Consider the following 15,035-nt stretch of genomic DNA (forward strand, 5'->3'; position numbering starts at 1 on the left):
TGAATGTCCTGGACCATTTTTTAGTTGTTGCTGTCCCGCTGTGAAGCACACATCGCTGTGTGTGACAGCGAGAGAGCAACAACTAAATGTGCAGGCAGCAGGAGCCGGCTTCTGCGGACGCTGGTAACCAATGTAAATATCGGGTAACCAAGAAGCCCTTTCCTTGAGTACCCGATATTTACCTTCGTTACCAGCGTCCGCCGCTCTCACGCTGCCAGTGCCAGCTCCCTGCTTCCTGCACACAAAGCCAGACTACACATCGGGTACTGCAGCTAGGAGTGCAGGGAGCCAGCGCTAAGCGGTGTGCGCTGGTAACCAAGGTAAATATCGAGTTGGTTACCCGATATTTACCTTAGTTACCAAGCGCAGCATCGCTTGCACGCGTCGCTGCTGGCTGGGGGCTGGTCACTGGTTGCTGGTGAGATTTGCCTGTGTGACAGCTCACCAGCAACCCGTGTAGCGACGCTCCAGCGATCCCTGCCAGGTCACGTTGCTGGTGGGATCGCTGGAGCGTCGCTTAGTGTGACGGTACCTTTAATGTATTTAATTGGGATTGTATGTGCTATATCAAAACTAAGTAACAATTATTTGTGAAGTGTAAGGAAAATGGAAGGAAAATGATACACAGTTTTCTAAATATTTTAAAAATAATATCTGAAAATTGTGACATCCAACTGTATTCAGCCCCCCTTACTCAATAATGTGTAGGACCACCTTTCGCTGCATTTACTTCTGTGGCGCCCCTGAGGCTTCCGTCGCCACAGGTCATTGCACCCCATCTGCGGTGTGATGCCCCATTCTGGGAGAGGAAGAGAGTGAACTCCGGTCCCCTGGTAAATTCACACTACACCCATTGCTAGGGACACACAGGACCAGGGAAAGTGGCAGGCAACCCTCCCATGCTGCATGCTGAGAGGGGCTGTAAGACCCATCCCTGCTCCCATAGGGTGGTAGCTTAGCAACTGGGGAGGTGGGAGGAGCCACCAGAGAGCAGATAGAGAAAGGAAGGTCAAGTTAGTTTCAGTTTACCTCAGGGAGTGAAAGAAGCAGCATGTAGTTGGAGGAGAAGAACGAGAGAAAGGAGGGAGGAGGAGGCCTGCTGGAGGCAGGCAAGGAGGAGAAGGAAAGGAAAGAAAGAAAGAAGACAGAAGGGGTCGCAGGGCCGCGGGTAGTCCTGACAGTTACTACGAGCAGGCCTAGGGGTACCAAGGACGCAGGGCCCTAGAACTGCCACGGGGGTGCAGGCTGCGGTGGCCTGGTCCACAGTGACATCGGTGGAGTGATTAGCTGCGACAGGGGACGGTCCCTAGAAACTGGAGGAGTGAAAAGACAGTCTCCAGACAGTAAAAACCGAGGCCCAGGGAATTGCAAGCTCCCAGGGCCAGAACCCAGAGCAGACCTTCAGAAAAGGGGTAATCAGCCGACAGGTGACCCCCCAGCCTGGAGGCTGTAATGGAGGCCAAGCCAAGTCCATCTACCTAAGGCAAGGCTAGTGAAGACAGCAGAAAAAGAGACACTAAAGAGAGGGAACCGGATTTCACACTCTGAATCACCCAGAAGACGGAGGTCCCTGACAGCGGTCCCAGCAGTCCAAGGGTTCTGCCTGCCCTGACAAGAACTGTGAGTAAAAGAACTTGAACTGCACCTCTGAAGTTGCCTCAGTTATTTCATCTGCATAGACATTTACAAGCACCAACTGTGCCCCGGGCATTGCTCCACCTGTGGGGAGCAGTACTACCATTGCTGCCATAATATCATCCCGGAGGCCTCACACAGCAGCGGCGGCTTATTAGCCGCATACCACAGGTGGCGTCACGAACACAACCATTAACAAGCAAGCCACATATTCTACTGACACCCACCAGGGCCACCACTGACTACCACCGGACTAGTCCAGCCCGGCACCGGGTGTCCCATAGCCCTGGGGTGGGCGAGTCAATTTTGGCGTCACGAACAGGATTTCGTGCCCGGTTTAACCGGGTACTGTGCGCCTGAAGAACCGTGTGACAGACTGTGTACTTTACTGAGAAACCGCCGCCATTAGCGCTGCTGAGAGCGGGAAGAAGGGGGGCGTGTCAGAAGAAAGGGCGCGAAGAGAAGCCCCGCCCCCTTGTCCAAGAAAAGCGCGCGAAGCGGTGCCCGCCATAGAAGGCGGAGGAAGAAAAGATGGCGCGTGAAGAAGCTAAAAGGATGGACGCCGAGCAACGAGCGGCCAGAGGAGGAGTGGCCGAGCCGGGACACGCACCTCAGAACCGGGTTGTGTCCTGCGTCCTGGAGAGCGGAGAAGATCCAGCCGCCGCTGCAGAGCCGGGTAAAGAGAGTGACACCCCCAGCCGGCGGAGCCCGGATTGCCCGGTGGGGTTCCTGCCCGGTCCTCCTGCAGGCGCGCGTGCCACGACCGCAGCTCCGATACCAGCACCCTGCAGCAAGACAGCGACCACCAGAACACCGGAGATGCAACTGAGGGGTGAGTCATTTAATGCCCCTGCCGACGCGAGAGCCCCAACCCCCGCTGCCATGCCCGCGGTCCCTGGAGAGACGCCCGAAACGGCGACGCCGATCCGGGCCGCAGCTACGCCAGGTGCGGCCCGCCAAGATCTCACCGCAGCAGCGACTCCAACCCAGGCCGCCGCCATGCCAGGCGCGGCCCGCCAAGACCAGGAGGCAGCCCCAGAAGAGCCAGAGTGGCGCCGTATGGCTGGTAACCCCCTGCAAGCAAGCAGCCTCGCGCCAGCCAGTAACCCTATGCAAGCCAGCAGCACTACCTCAGAGCAGGCCCAGGCCGCAGCATCTTGCAGCAGGCCTGCTACAGCCACGCAGGAGACGCAGACTGTGCTGACCGCTGTCTACCTGCTGCCAGGTGGGGAGCCGGAGAAGAATCCCTACAAGTAAAGATGAAGAGATGCTGAACTGTAGATAGCCCCTGTCTGCCCCTCATTCTTTTCGAAGACGACACCCTTTCCTGCTGTGTTTTGCCCCTTATTCTTTTTGAAGACGTCACCCCCCATGTTATGTGCTACCGGGCCACTGAACTGGAATGTGGGCCCCGGTGGAAGTGTATGTGGCATGTCATACCAGGCCACTGGACTTAGTGGCTGGTATGTTGTTTATGTGTCCTATGTAACCAGGCCATTGGACTTAATGGCTGGTTGATTATGTCATTTTGTTTGGTTGAAAGAAACGAACTGCCGGGCTACTGGACTTGTTGTAGCCAAAAATGTAATTAGTTGCACCTGTTGTGCCCCCTACCAGAATTATGGGGGATTTGCCAAACCGTGCAGTGGACTGGAAGTGCACACTTAGAGTTTTCTTTATAAGAAGTTCGCAACGTTCATGATATGTGCCTCCCATAAAGGGAAGAAATGTTTTGCTGTTTTATGTTATTGCATACCAAAAATGTTTTGCAGTTCTCCCATTTGTTTTTGTTGTTTTTCAGCCCGAGGACGTGCTGGGATTTGCTGTGGGGGAGTGTGGCGCCCCTGAGGCTTCCGTCGCCACAGGTCATTGCACCCCATCTGCGGTGTGATGCCCCATTCTGGGAGAGGAAGAGAGTGAACTCCGGTCCCCTGGTAAATTCACACTACACCCATTGCTAGGGACACACAGGACCAGGGAAAGTGGCAGGCAACCCTCCCATGCTGCATGCTGAGAGGGGCTGTAAGACCCATCCCTGCTCCCATAGGGTGGTAGCTTAGCAACTGGGGAGGTGGGAGGAGCCACCAGAGAGCAGATAGAGAAAGGAAGGTCAAGTTAGTTTCAGTTTACCTCAGGGAGTGAAAGAAGCAGCATGTAGTTGGAGGAGAAGAACGAGAGAAAGGAGGGAGGAGGAGGCCTGCTGGAGGCAGGCAAGGAGGAGAAGGAAAGGAAAGAAAGAAAGAAGACAGAAGGGGTCGCAGGGCCGCGGGTAGTCCTGACAGTTACTACGAGCAGGCCTAGGGGTACCAAGGACGCAGGGCCCTAGAACTGCCACGGGGGTGCAGGCTGCGGTGGCCTGGTCCACAGTGACATCGGTGGAGTGATTAGCTGCGACAGGGGACGGTCCCTAGAAACTGGAGGAGTGAAAAGACAGTCTCCAGACAGTAAAAACCGAGGCCCAGGGAATTGCAAGCTCCCAGGGCCAGAACCCAGAGCAGACCTTCAGAAAAGGGGTAATCAGCCGACAGGTGACCCCCCAGCCTGGAGGCTGTAATGGAGGCCAAGCCAAGTCCATCTACCTAAGGCAAGGCTAGTGAAGACAGCAGAAAAAGAGACACTAAAGAGAGGGAACCGGATTTCACACTCTGAATCACCCAAAAGACGGAGGTCCCTGACAGCGGTCCCAGCAGTCCAAGGGTTCTGCCTGCCCTGACAAGAACTGTGAGTAAAAGAACTTGAACTGCACCTCTGAAGTTGCCTCAGTTATTTCATCTGCATAGACATTTACAAGCACCAACTGTGCCCCGGGCATTGCTCCACCTGTGGGGAGCAGTACTACCATTGCTGCCATAATATCATCCCGGAGGCCTCACACAGCAGCGGCGGCTTATTAGCCGCATACCACAGGTGGCGTCACGAACACAACCATTAACAAGCAAGCCACATATTCTACTGACACCCACCAGGGCCACGGAGCCGGGCCCAGCCACCACTGACTACCACCGGACTAGTCCAGCCCGGCACCGGGTGTCCCATAGCCCTGGGGTGGGCGAGTCACTTCTGCATGGCGTTTGGGGTATTTCTTTACCATATTTTCACATCTAGAGGCTGACATTTTGCAATTTCCCTTGCAAAATAGTTCTAATTCAGTGAGATTGGATGGCGGCGTCTGTGAACAGCAATTTCTAAGTCTTGCCACAGATTCTCAATGGGATTTAGGTCTGAACTTTGAATGAGCCATTCACACACATGTGCTTTGATCTAAACCATTCCATCTCTAGCAATATGTTAAGGGTTGTTGTTCTGCTGTAAGGTAAATCTATACGCTAATCTCAAGTCTTTTGCAGCCTCTAACAGGTTTTCCTCCAGGATTGCCTTGTATTTAGCTCAATCCATCTTCCCATCAACTCTGACCGGCTTCCCTGTCCCTGCTAAAGAAAACATCCCCTGCAGTTGGGCCATTCTCATTTTATTTTTGAATGATGAATTGAACAGTGTTCCGTGAGATGTTCAGAGCTTGGGTTATTTTTTTGTAACCTAACCCTACTTTACTCTTTACAACTTTATCCCTGACCTGTCTGGTGTGTTCCTTGGTTTTCATGCTGCTGTTTGATCCCTAATGTTGTCAAACCTCTGAGGCCTTCGCAGACCAGCTGTAATTATAGTGATAATAAATAACACCCTGTTGGACTCAATTTACTACTTATTTGACTTCTGGAGGCAATTGGTCACTAAGGATTTTACTTAGGAGTATCAGACTACACAGGGGTTGAATACAAATGCACATCACAATTTTTAGAATCACATTTTTAAAATATTTAGAAATCCATGTATTATTTCCTTTACACTTCAGAAATAGTTGTTTCTTAGTGTTGTTATATCACATAAAATTCCAATAAAACATTTGTCGGTGTAACGTGAAAAAAAGTGAAAAAGTTAACAGGGTATGAATGCTTTTGCAAGGCAATAATTATATATATACATGTAACCAAGAATTTCTGGAATGTTGTCGCCCCCTATAATAGTTTAAGACGAAAAAACTACACTTACTTCATGAACCATCACCGATACTCTGTACCCCTGCCAAACTCATGGCATCAACATCTGGCTGGGGTCGTCATGTGCTATACGCTAAATGGCTGCGGCCTTAACATGGCGCCCAAACATGAAGAAACATTTTTCTTGTTCAGAAAAAAGTGAATCCTGGAGTTGATCAGAGATCATTGCTGCAGGAGGCGATGTACCAAATGCAGATGAGCGGAGCTGGTCAGGAAGGTTAGAATACTTTATATGGGTGCTTTGCAAAAGTATTCATACCCTGTTAATTTTCCCACATTGTTTTATATTACAACCACACTCTTTAATGTATTTTATAAGGATTTTGTTTTTACACCACTCTGGGGCCATTAAATATTACTTTCAAAATAGGGAACAACCATTTTACACAATAGTAGCGTATTTTACTTTTGTAATATGTATTAATACACTTAGGCCTCATTCAGATATCAGTGATTTTTCACGTCTGCAAAAAACTATAGGAGACTCATCATTGATTTTCAGCAGTGTTGGACAGTGTTTCAGCGTTTACCATCAGAGATAGCATTTCATCAGTAATTTTCCCATATGGAAAACTGAAGAAGCAACAAAACTTCTCCTACTCTTAAGGCCCCCTTTACAGGTCAGGCTAGTTTCACACTTGCGTTGGACGGGATCCGTAGCATTGTGTTGTGTGACGGATGCAACGGATGCGTTGCATATAGTGGCACAACAGATGATACGGATCGTACAAAATAACGCAATCCGTTATAGGTTTTTTTCCTTGACTTTACACATCTGAGCATGCTCAGTTGTGTAAAGACGGATGCGTTAATAGAATCCGTCAAATGACGGATTCTAACGGAATCCGCCACCATAGGCGTCCATTATAAAAACAACGGACGCCGACGGAATCCTGCAGGTTGCGTTTTTTTGAAGTGCAGAAAAACGCTACATGCAGCGTTGCATCTGCCCGACGGTCACTGACGGTCAGCATCAAAACAACTGATGCGCCGCGGGGCGGATACAATGCAAGACCATCTGTTGCTATCCGTAGCTAATAGAAGTCTATGAGGCATATAACGGTTTCCTGCAACTGTTACCGTAATTCCTCAAGGCTGCGGATAGCAACGGAAGCCGTCCAACGCAAGTGTGAAAGTAGCCTCAGTGATGTTGGTACGTATCACGTCCGTTTTCATACATAACGGAGACATGGACATATGCAGAACCATTAAAATCAATGGGCCTGTGCACACATCAGTGTTATCACAAGGACTGTGTGTCCGTATGTGTCCATATGTTCCACACGGCAAAATGTCTGTTTTTCTCCGGCAGCACGGGTGTCACATGGACCACACACTGATGTGATCTGTGTGACATCAGTGTGACATGTACCAGAGAAAAAACGTGTCTTTGAAATAAAATTATTCTCTATACTCACTTGTCTTATGCCCTGCTGTCTTTGGCGCTGCTGTCACTTGCTTCCAGGCCCACTCATTATGGTCATGAATATTCACTGCACCGCGGACCCGGAAGCAGAAGCACCAGAGACAACAGCGCCAGGGACAGCAGCGACGGAGACAGGTGAGTAAAAATATCCTACTCTCCGGATAGCACACGGTGAACACTAGTGTGTCAAAATCACGGCACACGGATGGGGCTTACATACCTTCAACACGGCTGTGCAAAACATGAACGTTTTTCATGGATGTGTGAAGGGTGCCTAAGATAAACAGCACATGGGTTCTACACTAATGCTGTCCGTGTGCTGTCTATGAATTTCTCAGACCCATAGGATTATATGGGTAATTTTGGGATACGTCTCTGAATTTTTTTTCTGGACACATAATCCGAAAACACAACCAAAAACACACATGTGAACAGCTCCATAAATTATAATAGGTACATGTATCAGTGTATATAGATGTCTGATTCAGGTCTTTGTATGGAAATTATTGTTGTTTTATATTTTTGTAGAAATGGGAAAAAAAACATTTAAAACGACTGTAGTGAATATCTGTTATCTAACTTCAATCTTTTTTCTCCTTACAGGACAAAAGCTTTTTTTTACCTACATTTTTAATGTTTTTCTTTCTGGTCCTGTCTTTATTTTATGAGTGAATTAAATTTAAATAGTACAAAAAAAGATAATACAAAAAAAAAAAAAATATATAATATATATATATATATATATATATATATATATATATATATATAGATAGATAGATAGATAGACAGATACATATACCGTGTTTTTCCAAAAATCTGACACTGTCTTATATTTTTTTTGCCCCCCAAAAAAGCACTATTGTTTATTTTTGGATTTTTGGAGGAGGTCTTATTCTTGGAAAAACACAGTGTGTATATATATATATATATATATATATTTTACGAAGAAGTCTTGTTACTCATGGCAAAATATTACAAGATTACATGATATAGCGCTGTTCATGACTGTCCAATACTTTACTATGATGACCGGTTTTGGAAAATGTGATAACACTTCTGATCCGTTTTCGGAATGGTTTATCGGCTTTAATATGGCAAATTGTAATCCTTTAAGGTGCAAGAAGCAAATGAAAAAAGTCTATTAACCCTTGTGAGGTACCAGGATATAAAGTAAATAAAATCACCAGTGGTTCCTAGCTGTATGGGGTCATATTGGGACCAGACCATGGTGAGAAAACCTGCTTATTGCATTGCCCTGCAGGACAAGAGGAGGATAGGGGAAGATAATAGGCAGAAATGAAGACTGTGAGGATCAACAGTTGTTCTCCAGCCTGCTGGCCGCTGTTTACATAACGACTGTGGACTCTACACATCACTGCCACAGAGCTGACACTTTACATAACGAGCCTCCATATTCCAGGGCAGTATAATGCAGAGGGCAGTGGTCGCTTGTTGCATGGCACATTCAGCCTGGCACTGGGCACACTGTTGATGACAGGACTGGGTGTCATGCAGCAGCACATCTCACACCCTCCCTCAATAACACACTGTCTGCATCTGCCACATCACCATTGGTAGCCATCAGGCATTGTGGCCGAGTATGCCAATGAGACATGCACTAGCTGCCTGGCACCTGAACATGCAGAACATGCAGGCTGCCTACAGACTGCACAGTCGGGGGAGCCAGCTCTTACCTTTAGAGGGTCTCCTCTGCTTTGTCTGCAGGGAGGAGAAGGTTCCCATCACTGCACCCATACTGGAGATGGCACTTGTGCCCCTTGTGTGTCTCCTTCTTCTGTGGAGATCCGCTTGTATTGAGAACTGTGCAGAGCAGAGGACAGCAGTGTAGTGGTGCTCAGCCTCTGCTCACAGCCCTGCTCTCCCCCTCTCCTCACTGACTCACACTGAGGGTTCAGTTATTATTCACAGCAGCTCCCAGCAATATCTAATCTAGGTAGATTCCAGCACACCAGCAGCACAGGAACACATTGGGGTCTCCTCCCCACCTCCAAGCTGTATACATCAATGCATCAGATGGATGCAGGCATGGTGGGGGTCTTGGGGAGGAATGGGCTCGTGTTCTGGGTACCAATGAATGAGATCCTGCTCTATAGGACTGATAGCATGTAAACAGAAGCTTAGAGGAATGAGCAGTCACAGTGCCTAATGTTATGCAATACTTAGAAATGGAGACAAGGAGCACAAGTGACTGGCGGCAGCAGGATTTCTCCATCAATGGTGAAGCTCTGACATTTGTGTCACTTTTTTAGATCTCCCTTACATTGTGCACACTACAGATCACTACAATGTATTTGTGTTTACATTTCCTGTAACTAATATATTACTATGTCTGTCCATATTTATATAATATCCCATACACAGACAGAAGAACAATGTACAGTCCAAAAAATCATCAAAATGCACAATCCCACCTGCCTTGGAGGTAGAAATGGGCTCCCTGACTTCTAAGACCCCTGTGCAAGAACAGTGTACAGTCCATTCACTCATCAAAATGCACAATTCCACCTGTCTTGGAGGTAAATTTGGGACCCCTGACTTCTTAAGGGTGCTTTACACGCTGCGATATTGGTACCAATATCGCTAGCGAGCGTCCCCTCCCCCGTCGGTTGTGCGTCACGGGCAAATCGCTGCCCGTGGCGCACAACATCGCTAACACCCGTCACACGGACTTACCTTCCCTGCGACGTCGCTCTGGCCGGCGATCCGCCTCCTTTCTAAGGGGGCAGTTCATGCGGCATCACAGCGACGTCACACGGCAGCCGTCCAATAGAAGCAAAGGGGCGGAGATGAGCGGCCGGAACATGCCGCCCACCTCCTTCCTTCCTAATTGCCGGTGGATGGAGGTAAGGAGATGTTCGTCGCTCCTGCGGTGTCACACATAGCGATGTGTGCTGCTGCAGGAACGACGAATAACATCGTACCTGCAGCAGCAACGATATTAAGGAAATGAGCGATGTGTCAACGAGCAACGATTTTTCACGTTTTTGCGCTCGTTGAACGTCGCTCATTGGTGTCACACGCTGCGATGTCGCTAACGGCGCTGGATGTGCGTCACTAACGACGTGACCCCGACGATATATCGTTGGTGATGTTGCAGCGTGTAAAGCACCCTTTAGACCCCTGTGCAAGAACAATGTACAGTCCATTCACTCATCAAAATGCACAATCCCACCTGCCTTGGAGGTATATTTGGGCCATGATTGAAGAAGGTTGGATCCAACATCAAAATCCATGGTTTAAAAAAATTCCACTTTATTGAAAAATAAGTATAAAAATATACAAGAGATGTATATATTGGCAGAGGGATGGGGAAAAGTGCATGAAACACCTTACGCGTTTCGGACGGTGAATTTAAAAGTAGTCCTTAGTCATGAATTTTTTTAAACCATGGATTTTGATGCTGGATCCAACCCTTCTTCAATCATGACTGACTACAGCCTGGCCTCCTGAAGGATCACGAGCACGCCTAGCCCTGTTGCACAGAACTATATGGTAAGCTGGAGTTTCTCCTATATTATATTTGGGCTCCCTGACTTCTTAGACCCCTTGTGCAAGATCAGTGTACAGTCCATTCACTCATCAAAATGCACAATCCCACCTGCCTTGGAGGTAGATTTGGGCCCCCTGACTTCTTAGACCCCTGTGCAATAACAGTGTATATTCAATTCACTCATCAAAATGCACAATTCCACCTACCTTGGAGGTAGAAATGGGCTTCCTTATTTTAGGCCCCTGACTGCACCAATGAAATGTCTGCCCCTGATCATATAGAGCTTTGGAGACATTTTTATCAAGCACTGTCCCCACTGGGACTCACAATATGAATTGCCTTATAGAGTGTAGTAACTACGGTATCCAGAGGAAACCAATGCAAACAACGGGAGAACATACTGATATTACCCTTGGTCAGATTTGAAACCAGGATCTTAATGCTACAAAGCAACTTAATGCTAAAGCAACCGAATAATAGTCCATATCTGTAGAAGGAGTAACAACTGCGGCTTCTTACAATGTACAGATTTTTTTAAGTGAATTTGTCACCAGGTTTTTGCTCCCCCATCTGAGAGCAGCATAATGTAGAGACACCGACCCTGATTCAAACGATGTGTCACTTATTGAGCCGCCTGTTGTTATTTTGATAAGATCAGCGCTTTCTCTGCCGCAGATCTAGCAGTTATTTGAATGTAGAGCAGGATTATAACAAGCTCATGCAGCTGCTGGACTACCTGGCACCACGCCAAGTAGTCCTCTAATTGTAATCTACTGCTAATTAATCAGTAATTTTATAAAAGCTACGCTATGCAGCCTAGTAAGTGACACATCGCTTTAATCAGGGTCTCTTTTCCTTCATAATGCTGCTCTCAGATTAAGTAGCAAAAACCTGGTGACAGATTACCTTTAAGCATTTTTAGGAAACTAGTATTTATTTTTAGTATCCAAAATGTTTCTCGACTAAGTCGGATAAGTGGTCGAAATGCGTCAACATTTACACTGATATTTTATCATCATGATGGAATAAAGAATATGTACATTTTAACCACAGCCATCACTCTTTAAAGGGACCCTGTCATCAGGAAATTTGATCCCTAGCTAAAGTCATGTTTGTAAAGGCCATTTAATGCTTGTTACATACATACTTCTAGTACATTGCAGAACAGTCCATCTTTGAAGTTGTAATCACGTTGATCACTTCCGGCTCTCATTTCCCTTGACTGACAGATCACACTTCTCTACCCCTGCCCGAAATTCAGAGCAGGCATCAAATAATTTCCTAGGGTTGTCTAATTAGATGGGACACTGTTCTCCAGTAGGCTCCTGATGACATTGGAAGAGTCGCCTAATGATGTGCACATTCGATACCCTCTAACGAGAAAACTGAAGGCAGTGATTTTGTGCAGGTGACAAATCATGAACGTAGGTCATCTTAATAGACCAAGTTCCAGGTTCATTGTAACTTTTGTAACTTGGAATTTATACTAATGGGAACTAGAAAGTTGACTGTAGTCTTGGAAATACGCGATGGTCAATGATTGTGAAGCATATACACTGCAAGTCAAAATTAGAGAACAACACCCAATTTCATAAATGTTAAGGTCATTGTGTAGTCCTATGTGATTATATCCTAACATGAGTAAACTAGCAGTATTTTAAGCTTATTTCATAAATGTTAAGGTCATTGTGTAGTCCTATGTTATTATATCCTAACTAGAGATGAGCGAACCGGTCGTGGTTCGGCTCGAGTTCGGTTCGTCGAACGGAGGTCCCGTTCGAGTTCGGTTCGTCGAACGTTCGACGAACCGACCTCCAACCGCATAGGAAACAATGGCAGGCATTCACAAATACATAAAAACACCTAGAAAACACCCTCAAAGGTGTCCAAAAGGTGACAAACAACTCACAACACAACACAAACACATGGGAAAGTGACAAGGACATATACTCATGCGAAAACAAAAGAGCTGGACAAGGAAAAAGAGGAGGACACACAGATATATGAGTATATGCAAGGAAACATCGATGCCATTATTGTGCAACTTGAGCCCTGCTCATTTTAGGCTTCCAATCTGGATAAATTGCCTTAGCTTGCCACGTACGCCTTGGGGATCTTGTCGTGTCCTGCAGCCAGCGTTCTCTCGGAACCTGTCTTCAGTGCTGCTGGGGGTCTGCTGGCAGATAAGCACACGTGTCTGTCCACTGACAATGTGGACATGGCTCTCAGAGGACTTTTCTTCCCCTGGGTCAGCCAGGGGAGGCGAAAGACACGCGTATTTTTGAGAGTGCTTCATGCAAAGCATCTTTTTCATTTTGAAAAGGGGGATCAAGTGATGCCAGTCAAGTTGGGTGTGTGTGGCCCAATTAGTGGCAACGAGGGAGACTGTGGTTGGAGTCCCCTCGCTTTTGAGAAAAGAACCAAGATGAACAAGTCATGGCTCTCAGAGGACTTTTCTTCCCCTGGGTCATCCAGGGGAGGAGAAAGGCACGCGTATTTTTGAGAGTGCTTCATGCAAAGCATCTGTTTCATTTTGAAAAGGGGGATCAAGTGATGCCAGTCAAGTGGGGTGTGTGTGGCCCAATTAGTGGAAATGAGGGAGACTGTGGTTGGAGTCCCCTCGCTGTGTTTCTAAAAGAACCAAAATGAACAAATCATGGCTCTCAGAGGACTTTTCTTCCCCTGGGTCATCCAGGGGAGGAGAAAGGCACGCGTATTTTTGAGAGTGCTTCATGCAAAGCATCTGTTTCATTTTGAAAAGGGGGATCAAGTGATGCCAGTCAAGTGGGGTGTGTGTGGCCCAATTAGTGGCAACGAGGGAGACTGTGGTTGGAGTCCCCTCGCTTTTGAGAAAAGAACCAAGATGAACAAGTCATGGCTCTCAGAGGACTTTTCTTCCCCTGGGTCATCCAGGGGAGGAGAAAGGCACGCGTATTTTTGAGAGTGCTTCATGCAAAGCATCTGTTTCATTTTGAAAAGGGGGATCAAGTGATGCCAGTCAAGTGGGGTGTGTGTGGCCCAATTAGTGGAAATGAGGGAGACTGTGGTTGGAGTCCCCTCGCTGTGTTTCTAAAAGAACCAAAATGAACAAATCATGGCTCTCAGAGGACTTTTCTTCCCCTGGGTCATCCAGGGGAGGAGAAAGGCACGCGTATTTTTGAGAGTGCTTCATGCAAAGCATCTGTTTCATTTTGAAAAGGGGGATCAAGTGATGCCAGTCAAGTGGGGTGTGTGTGGCCCAATTAGTGGCAACGAGGGAGACTGTGGTTGGAGTCCCCTCGCTTTTGAAAAAAGAACCAAGATGAACAAGTCATGGCTCTCAGAGGACTTTTCTTCCCCTGGGTCATCCAGGGGAGGCGAAAGGCACGCGTATTTTTGAGAGTGCTTCATGCAAAGCATCTGTTTCATTTTGAAAAGGGGGATCAAATGATGCCAGTCAAGTGGGGTGTGTGTGGCCCAATTAGTGGCAACGAGGGAGACTGTGGTTGGAGTCCCCTCGCTTTTGAAAAAAGAACCAAGATGAACAAGTCATGGCTCTCAGAGGACTTTTCTTCCCCTGGGTCATCCAGGGGAGGCGAAAGGCACGCGTATTTTTGAGAGTGCTTCATGCAAAGCATCTGTTTCATTTTGAAAAGGGGGATCAAGTGATGCCAGTCAAGTGGGGTGTGTGTGGCCCAATTAGTGGAAACGAGGGAGACTGTGGTTGGAGTCCCCTCGCTGTGTTTCTAAAAGAACCAAAATGAACAAATCATGGCTCTCAGAGGACTTTTCTTCCCCTGGGTCAGCCAGGGGAGGCGAAAGGCACGCGTATTTTTGAGAGTGCTTCATGCAAAGCATCTGTTTCATTTTGAAAAGGGGGATCAAGTGATGCCAGTCAAGTGGGGTGTGTGTAGCCCAATTAGTGGCAACGAAGGAGACTGTGGTTGGAGTCCCCTCGCTTTTGAAAAAAGAACCAAGATGAACAAGTCATGGCTCTCAGAGGACTTTTCTTCCCCTGGGTCATCCAGGGGAGGCGAAAGGCACGCGTATTTTTGAGAGTGCTTCATGCAAAGCATCTGTTTCATTTTGAAAAGGGGGATCAACTGATGCCAGTCAAGTGGGGTGTGTGTGGCCCAATTATTTGCAACGAGGGAGACTGTGGTTGGAGTCCCCTCGCTTTTGAAAAAAGAACCAAGATGAACAAGTCATGGCTCTCAGAGGACTTTTCTTCCCCTGGGTCATCCAGGGGAGGCGAAAGGCACGCGTATTTTTGAGAGTGCTTCATGCAAAGCATCTGTTTCATTTTGAAAAGGGGGATCAAGTGATGCCAGTCAAGTGGGGTGTCTGTGGCCCAATTAGTGGCAACGAGGGAGACTGTGGTTGGAGTCCCCTCGCTGTGTTTTACATGATTTTCGAAAGGCATGTC

At 47.5% G+C, this 15,035-nt stretch overlaps 1 protein-coding gene across 3 annotated transcripts in view; it reads right to left on the reverse strand.

The window, feature by feature from the left end:
• Positions 1 to 15,035, reverse strand: part of KCNIP1 (potassium voltage-gated channel interacting protein 1) — a 916,677-nt gene that overhangs the window by 419,532 nt on the left and 482,110 nt on the right. The window contains exon 1 of one of the 3 annotated variants that reach the window (XM_075342298.1): positions 8,814 to 9,225. The exons of 1 other annotated variant lie outside the window; for it this stretch is intronic. In XM_075342298.1, coding sequence (XP_075198413.1) covers positions 8,814 to 8,874 — 61 coding nt within the window. In that variant the 5' untranslated portion in view covers positions 8,875 to 9,225. Of the gene's footprint in view, positions 1 to 8,813; positions 9,226 to 15,035 lie in introns of those variants that run through there. One more of the 3 variants, XM_075342296.1, reaches the window with a different exon arrangement.

The sequence above is a fragment of the Anomaloglossus baeobatrachus genome, chromosome 4 (assembly GCF_048569485.1).
Source record: "Anomaloglossus baeobatrachus isolate aAnoBae1 chromosome 4, aAnoBae1.hap1, whole genome shotgun sequence".
Taxonomy (NCBI): Eukaryota; Metazoa; Chordata; class Amphibia; order Anura; family Aromobatidae; genus Anomaloglossus; species Anomaloglossus baeobatrachus.